The following is a 22,960-nucleotide window of genomic DNA, read 5'->3' as shown; positions in this document are numbered from 1 at the left end:
ATCCCTACGGTGAAGCATGGTGGTGGCAGAATCATGCTGCGGGGATGTTTTTCAGCGGCAGGGTCTGGGAGACTAGTCAGGGTCGAGGAAAAGATGAACGGAGCAAAGTACAGAGAGATCCTTGATGAAAACCTGGTCCAGAGCTCTCAGGACATCAGACTAGGGCGAAGGTCCACCTTCCAACAGGACAAAGACCCTAAGCACACAGCCAAGACAACGCAGGAGTCTCTGAATGTCCTTGAGTGGCCCAGCCAGAGCCCGGACTTAAACCTGATCGAACATCTCTAGAGAGACCTGAAAATATCTGTGCAGCAACGCTCCCCATCCAACCTGACAGAACTTGAGAGGATCTGCAGAGAGGAATTGGAGAAACTCCCCAAATACAGGTATGCCAAGCTTGTAGCGTCATACCCAAGAAGTTCAAGGCTGTAATCGCTGCCAAAAGTGCTTCAACAAAGTACTGAGTAAAGGGTCGGAATACTTACTGTATGTAAATGTGACATTTTCATTTTTTTATTTGGAATAAATAGCACAAATGTATAAAAACCTGTTTTTGCTGTGTCATTATGGTGTATCGTGTGTAGATTGATGAGGGAAAAAGTCAAGGGGTCTGAATACTTTCCGGAGGCACTGTACCTACAGGTTATGGAAAATGTTTCGTCAAGGAGAAAGCATCCACTTCTATGTCACAGATACAGGAAATACTAAAGTAATTTCTTCAAAAACACTACAGTAAATACTACAGTATACTACAATCTAATACACTTTGATCCGCAAAAACACTACATTAATTACACAGTATATACTATAGTTTTCTTTCACTACAGTATTTATACTATAGTCAACTGTAAATACTAGTATACTACAGTGAATACTACAGGAAAGTCTGCAAAAACACTACAGTGAATACTATAGCATATACAGTACATTTACATTTACATTTTAGTCATTTAGCAGACGCTCTTTTCCAGAGCGACTTACAGTTAGTGAACACATTTTTTTATTTTTATTTTTATTTTTTATACTGGCCCCCCGTGGGAATCGAACCCACAACCCTGGCGTTGCAAACGCCATTCTCTATCAACTGAGCTACATCCCTGCCGGCCATTCCCTCCCCTAGCCTGGACGACGCTGGGCCAATTGTGCGCCGCCCATGAGTCTCCCGGTCGCGGCTGGCTGCGACAGAGCCTGGATTCGAACCAGGATCTCTAGTGGCACAGTTAGCACTGCGATGCAGTGCCTTAGACCACTGCGCCACTCAGGAGTCAGTAAATATAGTAATACTACAGTATTTAGACCATAGTATAATATATACTTTTTATATGGGTCTATGGGGTTAATGGGACAGTTCACTCTCTCAGGACCTTTTTATTTGAATGACAGTTGCTCATGGATAGGATGATAAACCTCAGTCACATACTATATCTTTAAAGTGGCATGGTTGTGAGAGGTGTCACTCAATTACTGTTCAGACATCACAACAAAACTACACATGATAATGTTACATTTTAGTTTTGTCAGTGTAGTTTTCTTAATGAAGTATGAGGGAGGCAATACAAAACACTTAATATAGTGTCCATTGCATATCAGAGAAGGATTGTACCTTCAATATAACGTGGGGCCGTAACTATTGAGATTTGTTTTGTCTTTTGCAGCATCAAAACATTATAATCATACAGTTTAAAACTTCCCAGATGTGCCCTCCATCTTGTTCAGATTACTGACAATCTAAGGCTGCAACTGGGCAGAATCCACATTAGTTGTCAGAGAATACAGCTGTAAGCACAGCTGCGAGTCATGCATTGAAAGCGACACCACATGAGAGGGACACTATTTCTACCCATAGACTCAAATAAACATCTGTTGTCATGTCTGTGAATATTAATAGTTTAAGTAAAAATTACATGTCAACATGTTTTTGTCTATGAACATCTGCTTGGAAATGTTCTATTTTACTCCACAATGCTTTTTATTTTGGGAAATATATTGAGATATTTGAGGTTCATATTTTTTCCAGAGGGACACATTGGGTATTGCTGTAGAGTTCCCATAGGAACCATGCATACATTGCCTAGAGGCTTCAATTTGCAACACATTATCTATCTTTCAAGTATATGGTATGTGGCAAGGTAATTACGCTAAGCAACAATATGAGTTTTATATGTTCTGTATGTTGTGACTTGTGTAGTGTGAGGATTATGAATTGAAGGAACAGACACTTTGTAGGTAGGCTAAAGGAAACATTGGGTTCCGATGAGATGTAGGTTTTCTGATAGACACAGAGCAGGGGCAAGTTTGGGCACCATAATCAGAAACTTTATATATTTCTTCCACAGCTGTGATATCAGTGGGTTTATTGGCTGTCTTCTATGTGTAGGTTGTTAGGAGAGAGAACAAGACACCAAAATACCCTCAACTCCTGTGAGAGTTACAGAGTTAAGAGCACAGTGTCGGAGGTTCAGTGTTGCTTTGAAATTGAAGGATCTCTCCCCCATCACTTTATCTGTGTAGGCTACAATGCTGTCGGGCAGTGGGAGTAAGAGAAGTGCCACGATAACTCTCGGAATATCATGTATCAGGAGAAGACCCAGATGCAGACAGTGTCGAAGTAACAAAAGTGTATCACAAAAACAGGGGGCAGGCAAACAACAGGTCAAGGGCAGGCAGAGGTCCGTAATCCAGATCAGTCCAAAAAGTACAGAACGGCAGGCAGTCTCAGGGTCAGGGCAGGCAGAGGTCAATAATCCAGGGTGGTGTGACAAGGTACAGAAAACTAGAAAACAGGAACTTGAAAAAGACAGGAGCAAGGGGAAACCGCTGGTAGGCTTGACGAAACAAAACGAACTGGCAACAGAGAACACAGGTATAAATACACTGGGGATAATGGGGAAGATGGGCGACACCTGGAGGGGGGTGGAGATAATCACAAAGACAGGTGAAACAGATCAGGGTGTGACACGAAAAGAAGACACAGGATATTGTTTGTGTGGCAGACACACAGCACAGCAATGTGGAAGACATCTTGGAGTCAAACAGCAGTAACTCCAACCCCGGAATTGACCTTCATATAGAAATACTGCTGAGCATGCTTAAAGAGATCTGCTTATGCACCTGGGGGGTTGGAGCTGTTTAAATGGAGTTTAAATGGAGAAAATATAAGTGGGGAGGAGTAGGAGTATAGAGCACTGGAACTGGGCAACTTATTTTCCTGGTCCGGTCACATGGTCAAGATATTCACTCTAGTCATCACATAAAGCACAACATTTGTAAAAGATGTTTTACCATAGCATAGCTGTACACATGTAGATCAACATAGAGAGATAAGCACATCTCTGACTCATAAACATGTAGTATATGGAGTCAGGTTCACTCAGAAGTTAATCTACCTGCCAAACAAATGCCATTGCCTCTTAGTATGTCAATGGAAGTAAACCTCCCTTAGTGTTTTACAAGTCTCAAACCGCGTTTGCCAAACTGCCACTTTCAGTCTCTCTCACTTTGCTCCCCATGCAAACACCCACTGCTCTGAAGCCTTGTGATCTGTCTCTCAAATGCAGACCCTGGTTGAATTAAAAGCAGATGTGGGTTTTACCTGAAAGGTTTGAACTTCATTTGCCATCTTTGATCAAGAAATCAAATGTTAATGAAGTTGTCGTGGGACAGCTGTAATTTCATTGGCATAAAAAGAAACAAAACTAATCTTATTCAAATCCAAGCCCTCTAACAAATGTATTGGTTCAGTCAATAATACACTTGATGTTATACTTCACAAAAAAACTGTGGCGTACAACAAGAATGATCCATACTGCCCATGATGATTAATTTAATAAATTTAATATATAAACTATATAAATTAATCATCTAACCAGCAACCACAGTATTACCATATCATCACTAAGTTATGAGTATCAAGGGATACACAGGCTTATGCAACATATAACATTGGTGGCGGATGTGGTGAGTCTTCCCCACAATCATTTATTATTATATATTGATGTATATCCCCCACTGCAAAACATGACAGTATGAAAATAATATACATTCACAATGATATGCCTCAGTCTGTGACACAGGATCCATAATAAATGCCATTCCATTTAACAATTAGACACCAGGGGGAAACAGTAGATTTTGATGACACTGGCAGACCCAGACCTGGGTTCAAATACTATTTAAAATCGTTCAAATACTTTTAGCGTTTGCTTTAGCCTGCCTGGAGTGCCTTATGGGCGGGGTTTGCACTTGCTACTATTCTATTGGTTCCATTGCACCAGACAAGCTCAGTCAAGCTCAGCTAAAGTATTCAAAATTATCTCACATAGTATTTGAACCCAGGTCTGCTCTGTCCTCAAACACCAGAGAAAGAATGGCATCATCAGCACAGGGACCAGCGGGTCTCCTACCGCAGGAGCAGAAGAAGCCAACAAGTCACAGGCACACAGTATGAACACTTCCTGGTCTTACAGCAAATCTTGGTGACACATTGTTTTTGTGAATTTGACCCTTTACCTGTGCGAACAAGCCCTGCCAGTGTTGTCGAGATATGTCTACTACTCAGAGCAACAGGAGAACAAGGTCACACCCCTGATGTCAGTTATCCTACGCTTGCGGTGTGAGGAGGACATTAAAGCATTCGTCGAGTTTTCAGGCAGTGCTACACTCAGTAGTACCATTAGCTCCCCTGTAGTTCTATCGAAAAAGGAACGACTCTGTGAATTGTAAAACAGTGACTCTAACACGTGTTCAGGCAGTTTAATGTTAGCATGTGCTGTGTTTTTCCACGTTTCTCGCATTATCTGGGCCACAAAAATAGCTTTTTAAGGAAATTATCTTTGTTCCTCAATGATGTTTTGTTTAATTGGCGTCATGCCAAGGTCGAACTTGTTTTCATACTGTGTAATGAATAATTGAAGACGAGTTATATTCAGTGTGACGTTATTGCTTTAATAGATAGGAATCCTTTTCCAGTGTGATGTATTCACTGTCACTATACCTTATGTAAATAGCATTTGGATGTAACTGTTGAAACTGTTTGTATTAAGCCATACTTTCTGTCTCACAGTTGAGTTGATTGTATTGGAAGCTGTGCTGCTGTACTGCTACCTAATTAATGCAAAGTCACTACCTTAATTATCCTTACATCGACTCCTTCGTCTTCCTTTATCTTTATTTTCTCTTGACGCCTATTTCCATTTAATTGATTCCAAAGCAGATCTGATCTTCTTTGCTGAGTGTGAGGCACTTATTGATAGCATTAGTTTAAACCAACGACATATTTGCAGTGCCCATTGTCTACACTAATTACAGCTTGGTTGATGTATGGTCTCAGGCCCCCAACGGATATTGAACTGCAGCCACGTCGAAGGGGTCTGCCGAACTGCTCACTATTCTTGTTTTGTTTTTGACAGGAACAGACCAATGAGGTCACCCAGATGGTGCTCGCTGGCGTTCTTGTTGGGAGTGGTCTCCCTCGGAGTGGGAGTGGGAGTCATTGAGGGGAGGCCGGGCAAGGAGGAGGGATTCGGTCTGCCACCCTATCGACCTGTCGTGAGGTTCCGACATAAGGTATTGATTTCCTTCCCCTTCCATTAGCCTTTTCGTAACAAGAGAACTCTGCAGCGTTGCCAATTATGAAGCTAATTACAATGGAGTTTTCCCAGAGTGCATCGAGCAACTTTGGTTTTATTTTTTTTCAGGCTCACAAAAATACAGTGATTTATTACTGGTGTTTTGCCAGGGAGACTTGAGCATCAAGTTAACATAACATTTTGAAATTGATGTTGAATGTATCTGGGCGGAGGTGAGGGGAGGAGAAGGGGAAGTTATCAGAGGGGGCATTAATGCTAAAAGTGCACTGCCTTTTTAGAAAAACATCCAAGTTGAAAGTGTAATTGAACATTTATCGACTCGACAGCACAAGCCTAGCTCTGCATGCACAATCAGATTCCAATAAAAAAATATTTTCCATAGCACTAAAAAGCATTCTCTCTCCCCCACTCTCTCTCTTTCTTACTTAAAAAGTTGAGGGTGGTGCGATATCCATATTACGTAATAGATCAATTAAGACCAATTGGAATGGACTATACTTTGGCAGAGAAAACCGTTTGACGGGCACACGCACGCGCTTTTGTCTGCAGGCATTTGTGTGTGTGTTTCCCCCCGAACACACATTTACTGTAAATCCCCCGCGAGTGATAAGCATTGGAATACACTCTCCTCAGCCTCTCTGTAAGAACAGAGATAAAACTTGCCCACTGATTTCCATGTTAAAACCCTTTACTTTGAGCCAGTCTTCTGCCATCTCCAAATGGAGACTTTATCCTGTTTTTGCTCGGAGATTGTTTCAATTAGCTTAAGTCATGTTGGCATGCGAATAAAAAACGAGAAACAATGGTAATTTTAAGCCCAGGGATCAGTGTTGATTATGACTTTGTGTGAGAGAGAACAAGAGTAAGAGAGAGAGAGGAAGGAAGGAGGAGGACAGATGGTGTAAACAGAACTTGAGACCGGCTAGTCGGCTACACTGAGCCAGAGGCTGGATGCTGGCGTTGTATTGTAGACAGACGCGAAGGTCACATTGGCATGGAAGTGTTAAAAAAAGGCTAATATTGGCAATGTTTTCAATAATCTGGAACATGTTGTGTTCAGAGTGGCTTAGGAAAAATACATGTATGGACAGTTCTGGGCATTGCTGTGCTGCTTTTTTGAGACAAAATTATTTATAGAAGTGGTGCCAACGCATATGCAAATGCATCTACATTTGTTACATTGATTTACACAAGGTCACACGTGTATCTTCAAGTAGGAACGGACTCTAGTCTACACTCTTAGAAAAAAAGGTGCTAAGTAGAACCATGTAGGTTTCTTCGGTTTGTCCCTGTAGTGGAACCCTTTTTGGTGCTATGTAGAACCCTTTCAGGGGGTTCTTCATAGAACCCCCTGTAAATGGTTCTGCCTAGAACCCTCTATGAAGGGTTCTACCGAAAACACTTTTATCTTTGAAGGGTTCTTCCTAGAACCCTCTAGGAACGGTTCCACCAGCCTTATTAGCCTTTAAAATTAAACTCTTTATGACAATACATTACATACAGTGCATTTGGAAAGTATTCAGACCCATGACCTTTTTCCACAATTTGTTACGTTACAGCCTTCTTCTAAAATTGATTAAATCGTTTTTTCCCTCATCAATCTACACACAATATCCCATAATGACAAAGCAAACACAGGTTTTAAGAAATGTCACATTTGTGACCGACCGGCTAGATTCGGTCTTATGTAGCAAAATTTGAAATTGTTTTTTTTTTTACATTGGATAAAAGTAGAGACTCAGAGCTAGAAAATTGTATATCATACACTACAGTTGAGGAACAATGGGAAAGTAATTCTGCTTTGAAAGTTGATAAACTTGTAACCTACTTTTGAGAAAATGGCCCTTGAATGTTTTGGTACCTACTGGAGAGCTCTTCTTTGTCTACACCTATTCAGCATTGTTCACACGCTCTTAAGCTTTAGCCCCACACCATCTCTACTTAATGGCGGCGGAGAAGATGGCTGCCGTTTTACAGCCCTCTAACCAATTGTACTATTATGTGTGTTTTTCCTCATTATTTGTAATTTATTCTGTACATAATGTTTCTGCCATCATCTCTTATAACCAAAAAGAGCTTCTGGATATCAGGACAGCGATTACTCACCTCGTATTGGACGAAGATTTTTTCTTCATCAAGTCGGACGCGAAGGATATCCTCAGACACCCGACAAGGCCCAAATCCCTGTCCCTGAGAAAGAGACAGAGATATCGTGGACGTAGGTCGGGGTGCCTTGTAAGGATCCGATGGCGAGCGAGTAAACTGCCTCTTCCATCAATCCTATTAGCCAATGTTCAATCATTTGAGAATAAATTAGATGACCTAAGATTACGGTTATCCTACCAACGGGACATTCAATACTGTAATATATTATGTTTCACCGAGTCGTGGCTGAACGACGACATGGACAACATACAGCTAGCGGGCTATACGCTACATCGGCAGGATAGAACGGCTGACTCCGGTAAGACAAGGGGTGGCGGTCTGTGTATATTTGTAAACAACAGCTGGTGCACAAAATCAAATACTAAGGAAGTCTTGAGGTTTTGCTCGCCTGAGGTAGAGTATCTTATGAAAAGGTGTAGACCACACTATTTACCAAGAGAGTTTTCATCTATATTTTTCAAAGCTGTCTATTTACCACCACAAACCAATGCTGGCATTAAGATTGACCTGGATGAGCTGTATAACGCCATAAGTGAACAGGAAAACGCTCATCCAGAGGCAGCGCTCCTAGTGGCCGGGGACTTTAATGCAGGGAAACTTAAATCAGTTCTACTTCATTTCTACCAGCATGTTAAATGTGCAACCAGAGAAAAAAAAACTCTAGACCACCTTTACTCCACACACAGAGACACATACAAAGCTCTCCCTCGCCCTCCATTTGGCAAATCTGACCATAACTCTATCCTCCTGATTCCTGCTTATAAACACCACTTTATAAAAAAGTGGTCAGATGACACAGATGCTAAGCTACAGGACTGTTTTGCTAGCACAGACTGGAACATGTTCCGGGATTCTTCAGATAGCATTGAGGAGTACACCACATCAGTCACTGGCTTCATCAATAAGTGCATTGATGACGTCGTCCCCACAGTGACCGTATGTACATACCCAAACCAGAAGCCATGGAGTACAGGCAACATACGCACTGAGCTAAAGGGTAGAGCTGCCGCTTTCAAGGAGCGGGACTCTAACCCGGACGCTTATAAGAAATCTCGCTATGCCCTCCGACAAACCATCAAACAGGCAAAGAGTCAACACAGGACTAAGATTGAATCGTACTACACCGGCTCTGACGCTCGTCAGATGTGGCAGGGCTTGAAAACTATTGCAGAATATAAAGGGAAGCACAGCCGCGAGCTGCCCAGTGACACAAGACTTCCAGACTAGCTAAACCACTTCTATGCTCGCTTCGAGGCAAGCAACACTGAAGCATGCATGAGAGCACCAGCTGTTCCGGATGAAGATGTGATCATGCTCTCCGTAGCCAATGTGAGTAAGACTTTTAAGCAGGTCAACATTCACAAGGCCGCAAGGCCAGACGGATTACCAGGACGTATACTCCGAGCATGTGCTGACCAACTGGCAAGTGTCTTCACTGACATTTTCAACATGTCCCTGACTGAGTCTGTAATACCAACATGTTTCAAGCAGACCACCATAGTCCCCGTGCCCAAGGACACTGAGATAACCTGCCTAAATGACTACCGACCCGTAGCACTGACGTCTGTAGCCATGAAGTGCTTTGAAAGGCTGGTCATGGCTCACATCAACACCATTATCCCAGAAACCCTAGACCCACTCCAATTTGCATACCGTCCCAACAGATCCACAGATGATGCAACTTCTATTGCACTCCACACTGCCCTTTCCCACCTGGACAAGAGGAACACCTACGTGAGAATGCTATTCATTGACTACAGCTCAGTATTCAACACCATAGTGCCCTCAAAGCTCATCACTAAGCTAAGGATCCTGTGACTAAACACCTCCCTCTGCAACTGGATCCTGGACTTCCTGACGGGCCGCCCCCAGGTGGTAAGGGTAGGTAACAACACATCTGCCACTCTGATCCTCAACACGGGGGCCCCTCAGGGGTGCGTGCTCAGTCCCCTCCTGTACTCCCTATTCACCAATGACTGCATGGCCAGGCACGACTCCAACACCATCATTAAGTTTGCCGACGACACAACAGTGGTAGGCCTAATCACAGACAACGATGAGACAGCCTATAGGGAGGAGGTCAGAGACATGGCCGTGTGGTGCCAGGATAACAACCTCTCCCTCAACGTGACCAAGACAAAGGAGATGATTGTGGACTACAGGAAAAAAAAGAGGACTGAGCACGCCCCCATTCTCATCGACGGGGCTGTAGTGGAACAGGTTGAGAGCTTCAAGTTCCTTGGTAATCCACATCACCAACGAACTATCATGGTCCAAACACACCAAGACAGTCGTGAAGAGGGCACGACAAAGCCTATTCCCCCTCAGGAGACTGAAAATATTTGGCATGGGTCCTCAGATCCTCAAAAAATTATACAGCTGTACCATCGAGAGCATCCTGACTGGTTGCATCACCGCCTGGTATGGCAACTGCTCGACCTCCGACCGCAAGTCACTACAGAGGGTAGTGCGTACGGCCCAGTACATCACTGGGTCCAAGCTTCCTGCCATCCAGGACCTCTATACCAGGCGGTGTCAGAGGAAGGCCCTCAAAATTGTCAAAAACTCCAGCCACCCTAGTCACAGACTTTTCTCTCTGCTATTGCACGGCAAGCAGTACCGGAGCACCAAGTCTAGGTCCAAAAGGCTTCTCAACAGCTTCTACCCCCAAGCCATAAGACTCCTGAACAGCTAATCATGGCTACCCGGACAATTTGCACTGTCCCCCTACCCCACCACATCCCATCCCCCTTTTTTACTCTGCTGCTACTCTTTTTATTATTTATGCATAATCACTTTAACTCTTTAACTCTACCCACATGTACATATTACCTCAATTACCTCAGCTAGCCGGTGCCCCCGCACATTGACTCTGCACCGGTACCCCCCTGTATATAGCCTCCCTACTGTTATTTTATTTTACTGCTGCTCTTTAGTTATTTGCTTTTTAATTTTTTTGCATAACACTTTATTTTTATGTTTTTTCTACTTTGCATTGTTGGTTAAGGGCTTGTAAGTAAGCATTTCACTGTAATGTCTACACCTGTTGATTTTATTTTATTTCACCTAACAACAGCAGTCACACACCTAAGCTAACTGGCTAACGTTGGGTAGCTTGCTAGCTACTTCCAGGCACAAATGAGAGAACAGCTCACTCTGACCATTTTACTCACCCTAGCAGAGCTGGTTAGGCTGTTTGTATGTTATCCAGAGCGTTGGTGACTGCAACTGTGCTACTGGCAACAATTTAATTATGCTTTTTTGCCAATGTTTACTGACACCGGCCATATTCAACGGGTGTTGAGCGTTTGTAAATTTGTCAGTTATTCTGCGCTCTGGCACACTCAGACGAGAGTGCTCTGAAATCGAAAGAGATAGCCAGAGCGAATTTACCAGCTATGTCTATCAACAGTTGTCGCAGTGACATCATAAACATTCTATTGAAATAGTTTGTTGAATAGTGGAGTCTTTTGTTTAGACATGTAGCTAGCTAGCTAGACAATGAACCATAATCCCAACTCATAATGTTACTACCCTGCATGAATCTGCAGGTAGCTAACCAACTGGGTTCAATGTTAGCTAGCTAACATTAGGCTATAACTAGCAGTGCAAATAGCTCTGAGATACGGATAATATTTCTACACCAATCATACACGCAACATTAGCTAGCTAATAGTACACTTTAACTTGAAATGAAAATGACTTTCTGACAAATTTAGAAACGTGTAATATCTGAAATTGTAGGTAGCTAGACTATCTTACCCGTATACATGAATGGACGCTTCTCCCTCTCTGTCACGGATGCCATGGTTGCCCTTAGATTGACGATGTAATCCAGAGACAGGTGTTTTATACAACGGCCTTCTGTGTGTTCTCTTTTCGACTCTGTCTGCATATTTGCAATCAAAAGACAGAACTTTCTCAATCTCCTTAGCTATCATACTCTAATTCCACTGATTTCCAAACTTGGTCCTCAAGAAAGTGTAGAGCAACACTTATGCAGTTCTACTACATGATATCTTAAAAAAAAAAAGCTACGTTAGAAAGGATTACCTACACATACTGACCAGCTCATGTTATAGACATAAACATGCTACATGGCAGACCAATCCGAACTCATATCTCGGCATGTCCAGCCCACTCATTATCTCAGCCAATCATGGCTAGTGGGAAGGTTGCTGTCTTTTTCCGTGGCCAAACCAACTAGGCTCGTAATTTAACAAGTGTATTCGTATTTACAGATGGCATACAAGTATGTCATTAAGGCACATGAAAGTTCACATGTTCCAGAAGGCATTTCTGCCAAAAAATGCATTTAGATTTTTAACAACTATTCAAATGGCGCTCCTGTGAAGTAAGTATTCAGACCCTTTACTCAGTACTTTGTTGAAGCACCTTTGGCGCGATTACAGCCTCGAGTCTTCTTGGGTATGACACTACAAGCTTGGCACACCTGTATTTGGGGAGTTTCTCCCATTCTTCTCTGCAGACCCTCTCAAGCTCTGTCAGGTTGGATGGGGAGCATCGCTGCACAGCTGTTTTCAGGTCTCTCCCAAGATGTTAGATTGGGTTCAAGTCCGGGCTCTGGCTGGGCCACTCAAGGACATTCAAAGACTTGTCCCGAAGCCACTCCTACGTTGTCTTGGCTGTATGCTTATGGTCGATGTCCTGTTGGAAGATGAACATTCACCCCAGACAGAGGTCCTGAGGGCTCTGGAGCAGGTTTTCATCAAGGATCTCTCTGTACTTTGCTCCGTTCATCTTACCCTAGATCCTGACTAGTCTACCAGTCCCTGCCATTAAAAAACATCCCCAAAGCATGATGCTGCCACCACCATGCTTCACCGTAGGGATGGTGCCAGGTTTTTCCAGACGTGACACATGGCATTCAGGCCAAAGAGTTCAATTTTGGTTTCATCAGACCAGAGAATCTTGTTTCTCATGTTCTGAGAGTCTTTAGGTGCCTTTTGGCAAACTCCAAGTGGACTGTCATGTGCCTTTTACTGAGGAGTGGCTTCTGTCTGGCCACTCTACCAGAAAGGCCTGATTGGTGGAGTGCTGCAGAGATGGTTGTCCTTCTGGAAGATTCACCCTCCACAGAGGAACTCTGGAGCTCCGTCAGAGTGACCATTGGGTTCTTGGTCACCTCTCGGACCAAGGTTCTTCTCCCCCGATTGCTCAGTTTGGCCGGGCGGCCAGCTCTAGGAAGAGTCTTGGTGTTTCCAAACTTCTTCCATTTAAGATTGATGGAGGCCACTATGTTCTTGGGGACGTTCAATGTTGCAGAAATGTTTTGGTACCCTTCCCTAGATCTGTGCCTCGACACAATCCTGTCTCGGAGCTCTACGGACAATTCCTTCGACCTCATGGCTTGATTTTTGCTCTGACATGTACTGTCAACGGTGGGACCTTATATAGAAAGGTGTGTGCCTTTACAAATCATGTCCAATCAATTGAATTTACCACAGGTGGACTCCAATCAAGTTGTAGAAACATCTCAAGGATGATCAATTGAAACAGGATGCTCCTGAGCTCAATTTCGAGTCTCATAGCAAAGGGTCTGAATACTTATGTAAATAAGGTATTTCTGTTTTTTATTTGTAATAAATGTGCAAAAAATTCTGAAAACCTCTTTTCACTTTGTCATTGTGTCACGCCCTGACTCAGGGGACGTTTATTTGTTGAGTCAGGGTGTGTATTTTCTGTGTTATGTTCTATGTTGGATTTTCTATGTTTAGATCTTGTATGTCTAGATCTATGTTGGCCTGTGTGGTTCCCAATCAGAGGCAGCTGTCGCTCGTTGTCTCTGATTGGGGACCATACTTATGCAGCCTTTTGGCACTAGTTAGTTGTGGGATCTTGTTCCGTGTAAGGTATGTTGTTTGTGTGCTACCTTGGACTTCATGTATCGTTTGTTTATTGTTTTGTCGTTGTGTTTATTCGTTAATAAACATGTATGCATATCACGCTGCGCCTTGGTCCGTCCAGTCTATAAACGATCATGACAGAAGATCCCACCAAACGAGGACCAAGCAGCGTGCCCAGGAAGAGCGAGTAGCGATGTCACAGGTGGGCAAACTGTGGTCATGGGAGGAGATATTCGAGGGGAAAGGGCCATGGGCGAAGGTAAATGCCCAGGCAGGAGAGGAACGACGGCGACACGGAAGCCAGCCGAGGAGGAGGCCCGAAAAGCAGCCTCAAGAAAATTTTGGGGAGCGATAGAGCGATAGAGAAGGGAGCGATAGAGAAGAGCCCCGACCACTGCACCTGGTTGGGTTTCGGATTGGGTCCCTACGGCCTTGGGAAGAGGAGTGGGAACAGTACTACACTGAGGAGTCGGAGGATGACGACGACGACGAGTGTCTGTTCCCTAACTCGTGGGGGCTCCCGGAGGAGTCCTCACGGGAAGAGGAGTGCCGACGACGGAGACCCGAGAGGCAACCCCAAGAATTTTTTTTGGGGACACACACGGTGTGGACGACGAGGCAGCAGGAGGCAGCGACAGGGCAGATCTGCAGGTTAGGAGAGGAGGCCACCAGGTTACGGGGGCTATTGGTTCAGAGGGAGCAGGAGTTATTAGGTCAGAGGGAGGCGCTACAGGAGGCTATAAGGGAGAAGGAGAGTGTAGAGGCACAGCGAGAGGAGCTGGTTAGGCAGCAGAAGGAGCGGAGGTTTATAAAGGAACCCAGTCCCGCTCCTCGCACCAAGCAAGTGGTGCGTGTTGCCAGTCCGGTCCGGCCCGTACCTGCTCCCCGCACTAAGCAAGTGGTGCGTGTTCCCAGTACGGCCCGACCCGTTCCTGCTCCCCGCTCTAAGCCAGTGGTGTGTGTTCCCAGTCCGGTCCGGCCCGTTCCTGCTCCCCGCACTAAGCCAGTGGTGCGTGGTTCCCAGTACGCCCGACCCGTTCCTGCTCCCCCGCACCAAGCCAGTGGTGTGTGTTCCCAGTCCCGGCCCGTTCCTGCTCCTCGCATCAAGCCAGTGGTGCGCGTCGCCAGCCCGGGTCCGGCCTGTTCCTGACCCTCGCACCAAGCCAGTGGTGCGCGTCGCCAGCCCGGTCCGGCCTGTTCCTGCTCCTCGCACCAAGCCAGTGGTGCGCGTCGCCAGCCCGGCCCGGCCTGTTCCTGCTCCTCGCACCAAGCCAGTGGTGTGGGTCGCCAGCCCGGCCTGTTCCTGCCCTCGCACCAAGCCAGTGGTGCGCGTCGCCAGCCCGGCCCGGCCTGTTCCTGCCCCTCGCACCAAGCCAGTGGTGCGCGTCACCAGCCCGGTCCGGCCTGTTCCTGCCCCTCGCACCAAGCCAGTGGTGCGTGTCGCCAGCCCAGCCCGGCCTGTTCCTGCCCCTCGCACCAAGACAGTGGTGCGCGTCGCCAGCCCGGTCCGGCCTGTTCCTGTCCCTCGCACCAAACCAGTGGTGCGTGTCGCCAGCCCGGTCCGGCCTGTTCCTGCTCCTCGCACCAAGCCAGTGGTGCGCGTCGCCAGCCCGGCCCGGCCTGTTCCTGCCCCTCGCACCAAGACAGTGGTGCGCGTTGCCAGCCCGGTCCGGCCTGTCCCTGTCCCTCGCACCAAGCCAGTGGTGCGCGTCGCCAGCCCGGTCCGGCCTGTTCCTGTCCCTCACACCAAGCCAGTGGTGCGCGTCGCCAGCCCAGTCCGGCCCGTTCCTACTACCCGCACCAAGCCAGTGGTGCGCGTCGCCAGTCCGGCACGGCCCGTGCCTGTTCCACTGGTGCCTGGTCCTGCACCGGTCAGCTGCTCCACTCCGGAGCCAGAGCAATCCGCTCCACCGGGGTCCAGTCCTACTCCGGTCAGCGGATCCACTCCGGAGCCAGAGCAGTCCGCTCCACCAGTGCCTGATCCAGCTCCGGTCAGCGGCTCCACTCCGGAGCCAGAGCAGTTCGATCCACCGTCGTCGGGTCCAGCTCCAGTCAGCGGTTCCAGTCCAGACCCAGACGTCAGCCCCTCTCCAGGTTCGGGGTCTCCCACACCAGGGTCCAGACAGGGCTTGGTACGTCGTGGGAGGAAGAGAGGGGAAGCAGCGCGCCGAGGTCCAGACCAGACCAGGGGCGCAACAGGGAGGTGGAGAGTAAGTGGTGGTCACGCCTGGAGCCGGATCCGCCTCCGGGGCGGAATGCCCACCCGGCCCCTACCCTGTTATGTTTATGTGGCGCGGTCGGAGTCCGCACCTTTGGGGGGTACTGTCTTGCCCTGACTCAGGGGACGTTTATTTGTTGAGTCAGGGTGTGTATTTTCTGTGTTATGTTCTATGTTGGATTTTCTATGTTTAGATCTTGTATGTCTAGATCTATGTTGGCCTGTGTGGTTCCCAATCAGAGGCAGCTGTCGCTCGTTGTCTCTGATTGGGGAGAATACTTATGCAGCCTTTTGGCACTAGTTAGTTGTGGGATCTTGTTCCGTGTAAGGTATGTTGTTTGTGTGCTACCTTGGACTTCACGTATCGTTTGTTTACTGTTTTGCCGTTGTGTTTATTCGTTAATAAACATGTATGCATATCACGCTGCACCTTGGTCCGTCCAGTCTATAAACGATCATGACATTATGGGGTATTGTGTGTAGATTGATAAGGGAAAAAAGTAATTTTATCCATTTTAGAATAAGGCTGTAATGTAACAAAATGTAGAAAAAGGGATACTTTCCGAATTCATTGTAAATCACAATGCCTTTCTTTGAGGGCTTAGATATACCCTAACACAGTGGTGTTAGGAAACTCCTGGTTTACAGGCAACATCAGGCCTTCAAGTCACATTATGCTGGCTTGCTAAGTGATGTGTAATTCCTTTTGTAATCCAGCCAGCGTGAGGATATCCAACAATTGCAAATTTTAATCACCCTGCATTCAGAATGACTGCCTGGGTAGGGGAGTTTGATTAATGGGAATACCTAAATCATTTAAACTTGAACAACATTTCAGTAATGGGTACAATAAGTACAACTGTTATTTATCTTTGTGTTGTATAAGAAACACAGATATTGAAACAAACAATTCAGATAATTAACCTGCAATATAGCATGCTGGGAAATATGATAATGATGGGTGTGGTTTGAGTGTTTTGCACTATACAGAATAAAAATTACACAATCACACTCAACTCTGGTTATGAACATCAACACTGGGGTTATTTTACACCACTGAGTGTTAAGTTAATTAAACACCTGAATCAACACTAGAAATGTTACACTGAAAAATCAACACTAGGTAAAAGTAGCCATTTTCCTGTGTACCATTCAATACACTGCTGGTTCACTCATACTCCTTTCTATTACTCCCCTCAATAAAATCACAGAGAATACTCAATAGGTTGTTATCAATAAAACATCACAATACGGTGCAGAGCATTCGATTTGGCTGCTTGGGGGCAAGGAGACCTCCAGCTCTGCTACACCTATTGACAACTACGTGCCGTTTTCCAGAGATTGTTAAAAATATGTTATAACTATTTGATTTTAATATCATCACCTCTTGAAGAGCACAGTCAGAACACATTTCAGATTATTCCACATTTAGGTCTATCATCAGAGTTATACAGCAAGTAACTGTATGCTTTTCATGATCAGTAAACATCAATTGATCATGTAATTTCAGATACGTGAGGGTAGCCTATCCATTTGGCATGTAGCTAGCTAGCTAAGCAAACAACATGTGTCGTTTTGCTTGCTTCATCAGAGAATAGGCTTTTTGAAAGAGCTTGACTTCGGCAAGTCCTCGTCCTGGTAAAGTTGTCAGTTAGACTATTGTCATCACCACTGTAGATGGCAAGGAAATCAAACAATATTTGGATATAGCCATCTAGTTTATCCCATGAAAGTTAGCTTGTTAACTAGCTAGCCAGATTTACGTGATCTGTTATTAGCTAGCTAGTTAATTTTACGTGGTCTATGAATCAATGTAGGCTATCATGTCTGTCAGCAGCAATCATGAATGATTAAACACTCTTAAAAACAACGTTGAAAAGGGGATAATATTAGCTCACTTCGCTACGTTGGTTGGAGAAAAAAGTACATTAGGTCTACCTAACACTATGTTTAGCCAACAGTACAAAGTCTCTACTAGTAGCTTGCAAAGTAAACATTATGAGCTTACAGTACATTGGCAAATGTGCTCTTCTTCTGATTAATGGGCAAATTGGCATTGGTCCTCAGATCCTCAAAAAGTTATACAGCTGCACCATTGAGAGCATCTTGACTGGCTGCATCACTGCTTGGTATGGCAACTGCTTGGCATCCGACCGCAAGGCGCTAAAGAGGGTAGTGCGTACGGCCCAGTACATCACTGGGGCCAAATTCCCTGCCATCCAGGACCTGTATACAAGGCGTTGTCAGAGGAAGATCCAAAAATTGTCAAAGACTCCAGCCTCCCAAGTCATAGACTGTTCTCTCTGCAACAGCACTGCAAGCGGTACGGATGCACCAAGTCTGGAACCAACAGAACTGTGAACAGCTTCCACCCCCAAGCTATAAGACTGCTAAATAGTTAGTTAAGTAGTTAACCAAATAGCTACCCGGACTATCTGCATTGACCCTTTTTTCTCTAACTTTTTTGACTCATCACATACGCTGCTGCTACTGTTTACTATCTGCCACTTTATTCCTAGTTATATGTACTTATCTACCTCAATTACCTCGTACCCCTGTACATCGACTCGGTACTGGTACCCTTTGTATATAGCCAAGTTATCGTTACTCATTGTGTATCCATTATTACTTTTATTACTTGTTTTATTTTTCTATTATTTATCTATTTTCATTCTCTCTGCATTGTTGGGAAGGGCCCGTAAGTACGCATTTCGCTGTTAGTCCACACCTGTTGTTTACAAAGCATGTGATGAATACAATTTGATTTGATTTGTATAACTCTGATGATAGAGCTGAATGTGTTCAACTGTTTTGCATGGAATAATCATAAATGTGTAGTTCTGACTAAGCTCTTCAAGAGGTGATGATATTACAACCAAAAAGTTCACATTTATTTAACAATCCCTTGAAAAATGCAGTTGTCAATGGTTTTAGCTAAGCTGGGGGTCTCCTTGCCCCTCCAAATAATCATCAAATAAACCTTTCTTCCAAAAACAGTTAATAGAATGGGTTCTAGATAGAACTCTTTGCCTTACAAAGAACCGTTGTCTTCCAAAAAGTGTTCCTATCCCTCCGCAAAGAACCCTTTTGGAACCCTTTCTTCTATAGTATCAACTTTGTGCCTAGAGAAAATGTATCCGTATCATATTTGTATCATAAAGTCCCATAACAGATCCCTTGGAAGGACGAAATAGCAACATCTTTCAATGTCCATTTCCTATAACTAACTATTTAGCATATTTTCCTACACTCTTAAAAATAAAAGGTGGAAGTTTGAACCAAATAAGGTTTTTAAGAACGATGTCATATTGGATCCGTTTTATGGTCTTTGAAGAACCATAAATGGGATGGTTCTTTGAAGAACCATACAAAAATCCAAAACCAGAAATGTTTCGGCCCTCCAGGACCGGAATTGAATAGCCCTGCTGTAGGCTTTAAAGCAGCAATCAAGCAGTTGAAACCATAACAACGTGTTTCCCCGCCCCTGTTTCGGTAAAAAGCTGAGGGTTGAGGCTGGAGAAATTGAACCACTCTCAAATTCATAGGCAGAGCTATGGATGTGAGGACTGACAATCCACGATATCAAAATTATAATTTTACCATGTTTTGAGGCTATATAGTTCTTCATTTGCTTTGTTTACAACCATTGGAGTAAAACAAGCTTATATTTTGTGTTCTGATGAGGTATGACAGTTGAACTAAGCTCATGAGGCATTTAGAAGTTATATTCTTCAATAATCAATGGGTACATATCATTAATTGATATGTCTAAAAATGGATGTAGCAACTGCAGATTGCTGTGGATCCAATTGCTGTGGAACAGATTGCAAGTATTTCTCCTTATTCTCCACACTCATTTGAGGGTTTTAGAGTGCCCTCCATAATTATTGGGACAATTCTTCTTTTGGTTCTATACTCCAAAGGTTTGGATGTGAACAATGACGAGGTAAATGTGCAGACTATCAGCTTTAATTTGAGGGTATTTTCATCCATATCGGGTGAACCGTTAAGAATTTACAGCACTTTTTGTACATAGTCTCCCCCCCCCCCATTTTAAGGCACCAAAAGTATTGGTACAAATTCACTTATACAGTGGGGAGAACAAGTATTTGATACACTGCCGATTTTGCAGGTTTTCCTACTTACAAAGCATGTAGAGGTCTGTAATTTTTATCAGAGGTACACTTCAACTGTGAGAGACGGAATCCAAAACAAAAATCCAGAAAATCACATTGTATGATTTTTAAGTAATTAATTTGCATTTTATTGCATGACATAAGTATTTGATACATCAGAAAAGCAGAACTTAATATTTGGTACATAAACCTTTGTTTGCAATTACAGAGATCATACGTTTCCTGTAGGTCTTGACCAGGTTTTCACACACTGCAGCAGGGATTTTGGCCCACTCCTCCATACAGACCTTCTGCAGATCCTTCAGGTTTGAGGCTGTCGCTGGGCAATACGGACTTTCAGCTCCCTCCAAAGATTTTCTATTGGGTTCAGGTCTGGAGACTGGCTAGGCCACTCCAGGACCTTGAGATGCTTCTTACGGAGCCACTCCTTAGTTGCCCTGGCTGTGTGTTTCGGGTCGTTGTCATGCTGGAAGACCCAGCCACGACCCATCTTCAATGCTCTTATTGAGGGAAGGAGGTTGTTGGCCAAGATCTTGCGATACATGGCCCCATCCATCCTCCCCTCAATACAGTGCAGTCATCCTGTCCCCTTTGCAGAAAAGCATCCCCAAAGAATGATGTTTCCACCTCCATGCTTCACGGTTGGGATGGTGTTCTTGCGGTTGTACTCATCCTTCTTCCTCCAAACACGGTGAGTGAAGTTTAGACCAAAAAGCTCTATTTTTGTCTCATCAGACCACATGACCTTCTCCCATTCCTCCTCTGGATCATCCAGATGGTCATTGGCAAACTTCAGATGGGCCTGGACATGCGCTGGCTTGAGCAGGGGGACCTTGCGTGTGCTGCAGGATTTTAATCCATGACGGCGTAGTGTGTTACTAATGGATTTCTTTGAGACTGTGGTCCCAGCTCTCTTCAGGTCATTGACCAGGTCCTGCCTCGTAGTTCTGCTGATCCCTCACCTTCCTCATGATCATTGATGCCCCACGAGGTGAGATCTTGCATGGAGCCCCAGACCGAGGGTGATTGACCGTCATCTTGAACTTCTTCCATTTTCTAATAATTGCGCCAACAGTTGTTGCCTTCTCACCAAGCTGCTTGCCTATTGTCCTGTAGCCCATCCCAGCCTTGTGCAGGTCTACAATTTTATCCCTGATGTCCTTACACAGCTCTCTGGTCTTGGCCAATGTGGAAGGGTTTGAGTCTGTTTGATTGAGTGTGTGGACAGGTGTCTTTTATACAGGTAACGAGTTCAAACAGGTGCAGTTAATACAGGTAATGAGTGAAGAACAGGAGGGCTTCTTATAGAAAAACGAACAGGTCTGTGAGAGCCGGAATTCTTACTGGTTGGTAGGTGATCAAATACTTATGTCATGCAATAAAATGCCAATTAATTACTTAAAAATCATACAATGTGATTTTCTGGATTTTTGTTTTAGATTCCGTCTCTCACAGTTGAAGTGTACCTATGATAAAAATTACAGACCTCTACATGCTTTGTAAGTAGGAAAACCTGCAAAATCGGCATCAAATACTTGTTCTCCTCACTGTATGTGTATTAAAGTAGTACAAATCTAAGTATTTGGTCCTATGTTTATGACACGCAATGACTACATCAAGCTTGTGACTCTACACATTTGTTGGATGCATTTGCTGTTTGTTTTGGTTGTGTTTCAAGTTATTTTGTGCCCAATAGAAATGACATTGGAGTGACATTTTGGAGTCACTTTTATTGTAAATGAGAATAGGATATGTTTCTAAACACATGATATGTGTGCTTCTGTAACTTTCTCACTCATTATTCACAATTAATTCAGGATTATCCGTAATCATGGTAGCATCCACATTAATGTAGAAGTGTTTAGAAGTGACTCCAAAATGACACATTATTTACCATTAATTTCTATTGGGCACAAAATAATCTGAAACAAAACCAAAACAAACAGCAAATGCATCCAACAAATTTGTAGAGTCACAAGCAATGTTCCCTCTAAACTGTGGGTGTGCAACTGGCGCTATCAGCCCGCACAGAGAAGCACAAGATTGAACTTTACTCAACTTTCTAGAGTTTTCCCTGTTAGTTAACACTATCAACGTTTCCCTTTACTGTGGGAAATGTGATCGAATCAATGCAATATTAGCCACTTTCAATGTAAAATACCGAAACAAAACCAATGTAAGCAGAGCGCATTGGAATAGGTTTCTATTGCATTGACAAGCATGCTCAGGCCCATACTCTGCATCAGGGGTGTCAAACTCATTTTAGCTCAGGGGCCACATGGAGGAAAATCTATTCCCAAGTGGGCCGGACCGGTAAAATCATGGTATATATAACTTAAAAACAACAACTTCAGATTGTTTTCTTTGTTTTAATACGATCAACATAAAACATAAAGCTGGAGCCTGAGGACAGTGTGTCCAAAATATTACTAGCACAACATCACTATTAATCATAAAACACCTCAAGTTTATTTGAAAATTCTAAAGAAAAAGAACACACAAACACACAATGCCTCAGTGATTCACAAAACTGTTTCACAGATCACAGAATTATATCAGGGTGTCATTTCTCAGGCAGAAATGTAGATACAAATGATGAAATCCTGTTCCCCAAACAAGTGCAAGAACCACAGAGTCAAGAATAGGTTAAATATACAAATAAAATAAAAACAATTAAAAACAATAGCACATCAACATAAAAACATATAAACATAAAGCTGGAGCCTGAGGACAGTGTGTCCAAAAGCACAACATCACTATTAATCATAAAACACCTCAAGTTATTTGAAAATTCTGAGGACAAAGAACACACAAACACACAATGCCTCAGTGATTCACAGAAGTATATCACAGATCACAGAACTATATCAGGGTGTCTCATGCAGCACTTTAAGTGGGGTTGCATAGTTTATTTGACTCCTGATACCTGGCATCTTTTAGCTTTCACCAGCGCATCAATATCAGGCGTCACATCCTGAGTGGCAG

General features: G+C 44.1%; 1 protein-coding gene across 3 annotated transcripts in view; it reads left to right on the top strand.

The window, feature by feature from the left end:
• LOC121535497 (follistatin-related protein 5) overlaps positions 1–22,960 on the top strand; it is a 208,275-nt gene that overhangs the window by 20,214 nt on the left and 165,101 nt on the right. For all 3 annotated transcript variants that reach the window (XM_041842636.2, XM_041842645.2, XM_041842653.2), the window contains exon 2: positions 5,409–5,565. In XM_041842636.2, the coding sequence (XP_041698570.1) occupies positions 5,409–5,565 (157 nt within the window). The remainder of the gene's footprint in view (positions 1–5,408; positions 5,566–22,960) is intronic.

Source organism: Coregonus clupeaformis, chromosome 2, assembly GCF_020615455.1.
Source record: "Coregonus clupeaformis isolate EN_2021a chromosome 2, ASM2061545v1, whole genome shotgun sequence".
Classification (NCBI taxonomy): Eukaryota; Metazoa; Chordata; class Actinopteri; order Salmoniformes; family Salmonidae; genus Coregonus; species Coregonus clupeaformis.
This window is presented reverse-complemented; position numbering and strand designations above follow the sequence as displayed.